The sequence below is a fragment of the Laccaria bicolor genome, genomic scaffold (assembly GCF_000143565.1).
Source record: "Laccaria bicolor S238N-H82 LACBIscaffold_11 genomic scaffold, whole genome shotgun sequence".
Classification (NCBI taxonomy): Eukaryota; Fungi; Basidiomycota; class Agaricomycetes; order Agaricales; family Hydnangiaceae; genus Laccaria; species Laccaria bicolor.
Window position 1 is genome coordinate 505,434 of NW_001889882.1, and position 5,943 is coordinate 511,376.

The 5,943-nt window shown below is 41.6% G+C and overlaps 1 protein-coding gene across 1 annotated transcript; it reads left to right on the forward strand.

Annotated features, from left to right (window-relative positions):
- Window positions 1–596: 596 nt before the first annotated feature.
- Window positions 597–1,849, forward strand: LACBIDRAFT_297036 (uncharacterized protein; the record flags this gene model as incomplete). Its single annotated transcript, XM_001880600.1, has 6 exons — window positions 597–644; window positions 707–949; window positions 1,006–1,143; window positions 1,203–1,286; window positions 1,350–1,536; window positions 1,608–1,849. The coding sequence occupies 6 exons, from the start codon at window positions 597–599 to the stop codon at window positions 1,847–1,849; spliced, it is 942 nt and encodes a 313-aa protein (XP_001880635.1).
- Between the last annotated feature and the right edge of the window lie 4,094 nt (window positions 1,850–5,943).

Here is a 5,943-nt window from a genome sequence, read left to right on the forward strand (position 1 = left end):
TCATTTTGGACTCAGTACGATATTTTACGCGCAAACTCTCATTATATCGTATTTCTTTGCACTTCTTGTAGTTTTTATTAGGTAGACTAATAAAAGCTTGTATCTTGTTGTTTTCTACTAGTGTGAAAGAAGACTGAAGTCGCTTAAGCTGACTTAGAGACTTTTTCAACCAATTTCTAAGTTCGTTCTTTAATTATAAAATCGCAAAACATTTGTTTCTTGATTTCAAAAGGTACATTATATGTTATAATAGATCACTATCCTCCCCCCTACTTTTAAAATCAACTGTCCTCAGTTGTTCCGCCAAGCGTGAAGAGTGCGTCTGAAGCGACGGCAATTCTATTAATAGCACATGTGATTATCATACACGATACCTCATGAAATGATGCTCAACTCCTGAATGAGCGCGTTGTCAAATTGCTCTCCATTCTCTAGTCAGGGGTGTAGAACAGTGGAACTCGTTAAAAGATGGGAAAAGTCGTCAAGTATTGTAGCACAATTCACAACACTTTTACCCAGCTTAAACATGGCACCTCCTGCACCTCTCGCTTCTACTCTCGTCATCCACGACAATATCAACGAAGCGTTTAAGACTTATGTCAACTCGAAGCCGACGCATGCTTTCTAGCATCGCTGGACTCTGCGTACGCTTTTTATGATATATACGTGAACGTCATTTTAATTCGTATGTCTTGCTTCTTGTTAGGGGACTCTTGTCACCAGTGGCGATCCCGCCATTTTCACTGATCACAACTTATCGGAGCCTGTCTTCATCGTTCGCCAAGAGTACAACGCTCTCAATGACTTGGACAAGTCCGTTACCGCTCCTGTAGGCTTCAACGTCTGCCGGGACTTCTGTAAGAAGGTCCAGATCATCCGAGATGCAGGAAACGCACAGAAGCGTGGTGCCGCTGACGTCGCTGCAGCCCTTGCTGACGTTAAACCCAAAGTCCGTTATTTTTATTTATTCTCGTTTTTCTATTTTTAATCGTTCTTTTTGCTCAGCCTCGCCCTCGTAAAGCCGTGAAATCCAAGGCTGTCATCGACGACAAGGACGACGACGAGATCGAGATTATTGGTGATGTCGACGTCACAATGGGTGCGTCTGATGGTCCCATTACTGCCGCTTCAGGTCCTGACGCCGTGCGTATCTCTTAATTTTCATAGGTCTTATCAATTCATTTACTCGGTCATTCGCGCAGATGAAAATCGACAACCTCTTCAACGGGGAAGTCGAAGCGAAGGTCGGCACCAAGGATAAGGGCAAAAAGCGTGCTGCAAGCAAGGTAAGCCACGCGACGCGTTCTTTTTGATTTTTACTACGCAAATGCTCATAAATTCGTTGTTAGTTTCCATTCAAACGCGCAGAGACTGTGCGTATTCCGTACGCCGCTGTCCCTGGCATGGACACTAAAAATCATATTTACTTCAAGGCGGCCGCTATTGAGAATGGTCAGGTTGCGTCGTCCAGCAACAAGCGGGCTCGGATTGATCCCTCTTCTGCCACTGACCTTGCCGACCTTCAGCGTCGTCGCGGTACGTCCTTTCTACTTTTCTATAGCACATATCACGAAGCTAACGACCATTTTTATCTTTTTTGTGCATAGGACACTCTTTGTCGCTTGATAGTTCCATCAAGGACTTTATTACGCAGCGCACCAGAACCGTTCTCGACAAACCCATGCCTGGCGAACCCACGCTGGATTATTATCGTACTACTGAGCTGGACTTGCGAAACCGCGTCATTACTGTCCTTCAGCGTATGGACTTAGAGCTCAATAGGCAATTATACGGACTTAGTAGGGCACCTAGAGTCCTTATGTATTTTCATAGTACATTTAAAATCTAGATGATCTGTTTTGCGTGCGTGCGCCTTTATCTTCTGAATAGTCCCATTTGCAGTTTTCATCGTCTGTTTTTAAAAACAGAAAGGACTTGTCGTGTTTTTAATAAACTAATCGTCATCGTTGTCTGCTTCCATTCCGCCGACGTCATCCTGAACGTTTTGGTCCAGATTTACGCCTTCGAAGTAATAGTCATTCGAATCGACGCGATCTTCAAGTCCTTCTTCGTCTAATTTGTCTAAGCTTTCTTTATTGAGGTCTATGATTTCATAAATATCGTCGGGTAGCATTATCTTAGTCCTTGCAAAGTAAGGAATAATTCTAAAGGCCCCAACTTTATTTTGAAACACAGCTCCATCCATTTCCGCCACAATGTACGAACCTCCCTTGGAACGCCTGATTATAATCATCGGGCCTAAATATCGTGGTTTCATCTTTCTATTCAAAGACGACTCAACGCTCGTGTTTCGGACAAGAACCAAGTCTCCTGGTTTGTAGATTCTACCAACGATTTTATTCCTATGTTCAATTTCGTACTTTGCTACTCTTTTCATTTTCTCCATCGTCACTCTTCTTCGCATATCTGCAACGTGAACCCTGTGCTTGGCCAAAGCTCTTGCTCTATAGCCAATAAGCTCTTCTGTAGTTAAAACACGATCTGGTAATTTAACTAACCATGTAGCTTCTTGAACGTCAAGTGGTATCAACGGATGCGCACCAGTAACCATGAAAAACGGTGAGCAACCAAAACGCTTTCTAACCGTGATTCTATCTGCCCATAGTACCTGCCAAAAGAACCAATACCATTTAGCAAGGTTCTGTGGTCCACAGCACTTGGCTAACATTTGTACTACATCCCAATGCGGTCTCTCAATTCTTCCGTTTGCCTTAGAATTGTACGCGGAAATTCGTATTCCCTTTATTCCGTACTTTTCTTGAAGCCATCTTACAGCTGCAAGAAATACAGCACCATTATCTGTAATAATTTCGGATAGGCAGCCCCATCTGCAAATTACTTCTTCAAATAGCCAGAGCGCTATAGTCCGCGCTGTTTCTTTCTTCAGAGGTCTTCCTTCCATATAACTGGCTAAAGCGCATCTTCCATGTACAATGTATTTACATCCATTAGATGCAGGTGTTACGTGAACAGTATCAGCATGAAGGACTTGAAAAATAGAGGGTGTATGAGTAACTGTTGGAGGAATTTCTATAATTCTTTTGGACCTTTCTTGGCAGCGATGGCATGTTTTCACATACCATGTAATATCGCGTTCAATGTCTGGCCACCAGAATCTTTCTCCTAACATCATTCTCGTAGCATATGCACCTCTATGTCCAAGACTATCATGAGCTGCACGCATCATGTACATTCTATGTGATTTGTCTACCACCAGTTTGTGTCTGGAATCTATGCTTCTTCTGTATAATCTGTCTTCTTTGTCAATAAAGAACCCTTTCGCAAATCTTGTAAATGAAATATACTGTTTGTCCGTAAGGTTTTCAGGTCGAACATTTGGATTTTTCAACCAAATTCGTACTAACGGCAGATAATCATCATGAGCTTTTCCTAGGAAAGAGCGTCCTTCCTCAGGATATGGGTCCTCTGTTTCCATTTCATCATACCTGGCTCTTAAATCTGGGATTAAAGTGGATACTACGAAGGTTTTTAAGAAGTCCTTCTGTTCTTCACTACAAGTCAGGTTATTTTCATCATTTTCAATCTTTTGTTTGATGCTTTCTGCAAACTGCTCACTCATTGCTTCTTCTCTATCAAGTTCATCATAAAAGTCATCAATTGATAATGCTAATGATAGAACATAACCTCCACGAGTATCTATTTGGTCTTTAAAGTCTTCAAAATTTAATGGCGGTTCACCACCATTAGGGTCTGCTAATACTTCTAGAGTGCCCACTGGTTCGTCCATGTTTTCTTCTGAATTTGAAAACACTTCATCTCCAGGTTGCCAATCTCTTCTAGAAAGTCCATCTGCTGCAAAGGTCTTCCCTTTTACATGTTGCAACGTAAAGTGGAACATGAGGATTTTGTCAATCCATCTATTTACAGTAGCATTTGGTCCCATGCCAGGATTTGTTAGCATTCCAGCAAGGTACTTTGCATCTGTTTCCACTATTAAACGTCTTACACCAAGTAACCAATATGAAGCAGCTTCAAGGGCTCTCATGAGTCCAAATAATTCTCTCTTTGGTTGTGACATTCTTGCTTCTCTGTCATTCAAGGTTATAGAACCAAACCTTGCATAGTTTCTTTTTCCTGTATCTTTGTCATCTTGAAAGATGTAAAAGCCAACAGCCTTCCATGAGGTGTCTACTGCTAGTACAACTGGATTGGGATTATTAATATAATCTAAAGGCACCAATGCAGGACATTCTCTGAGACTTTTCTTGAGTTCTGCCATGGATTCTTCTTGAGCAGGCCCCCATTCAAAAGGAGCACCTTTCCTTGCCAAGTCATTGATAGGCTGTGCTTTCTTTGCAAAGTTTTCAATAAACATCCGGCATACCCCAACAGTTCCGAGAAATGCTCTCACATCATGCAGATTTTTACAAGGTCCCCAATTATCAATGACCTTTACTCTGTCTGTCTCTGGTTTCCTTCCTTCATATGTGCATAAATGACCTACTACGGTAATTTCAGCTGCACAAATTGTGGATTTAAAACCCGAGAAAGTTCCTCCAGCATATTTCATCCTGTGAACCACTCTGTTAACATTCTCAAAGTGTTCCATCACAAAACGTCTTATGCCTTCATTTTCTGGTATAGTCTCGAATTTTCCTCCAGGTAACTCATATCTAGTTGCTGGACCTCTGCAAGGTACATCATCAATATATGGTACCGTAACATCTGGTATCTCGTCTTGTAGAATGTATGTGACGTCGTCGTGGAATATTGGTACTGAATTAGTCCAACCCATTGGTAACGTTACAAGTCGCAAAGCACCGAAAGGTGTTTGAAAAGTAGTCAAATCCCGAGAAGACTCCGCTAAAAGTCTCTCATCGTATCCTACGTATAAATCAAACATGCCTCCACATGCCCGACCTGAGAAATGCGTCGCAAGTGCATCTGTTGCAGGTGGTAAGCCCGAGTGTGCTATTGTGACTGCATTCAAAGGTTCTAGACTTTGTACAATTCGCAAGCTTTTTCCGTCTTTCTTTAAGACGCAAAACCACCTTGATCTATAAGACGAATTTGAAGGTTCATAAACCCCAGCATCTATCTTTGTCTTAATGATTTTACATACTTCTGAGAATAATCCTGGTGGGATAGGAATATTTTTCAATACCCAGGGTGTATGTGGTATAACAGGAATGTCTACAGGTGGGAAGTATTCTGGTTTGAATCTTCCTCTCTCAGAGTCATCCCATGCAAAAGCCTCATTATTCTCCATCATAAAATGGTGTAATAATTTTCGTTCTTCTGGCCACAAAAAGTCACCACTGTGGACTTTGTCAAATTGTTCCTTTCTCTCTTCAGTGTAGCGTCCCGTGGGTACAAAGTCAGGAGGTGTCCTGTTCAACTTTGGGAGAGTGTCAAGAGGATTCCCTTTAATATCACGAATTATTCTGAATTTATCTGGGAGGTCTTGGTATACTGGCCTGATTTTCTGTGCAACCGGCTTGTATTTCTTTGTGACAAAAGTCTCTCTAGTCTCTACAGGATCCTCTTTCTTTTCCTTAGGTGCTGCTTTGTCCTCATGGTCATAAATGACATTCATCATGGTTTCAACATTTTGGATCCCCCCCGACTCTAAATTTACATCAGAGAAATATTTCCCTAAGTAACTTATAAGCGCAGGACGGTCTTTTTCTTCTATGTGTTTTTCATTTCTCAAGGTTTGGAGCAAGTAAAGATTTCTTAATTCTTCTTGCTCAAATTTTCCTTTCCCTGGTAATGTATATGACTCGCATTCAAAACCATCATTACCATCATCTATCAAGGTTACAGCGATCTCTCCTTGATCTTCGATCAATTCATCGAAGACCGAAAATCCTCAGATGGCTTGGGAATTTCTGCTTTCATTATAACAGGTGGTCTTCCCCTTTCGTGTGTAGGTAATACACATCGTTGTGTTGAATTAGG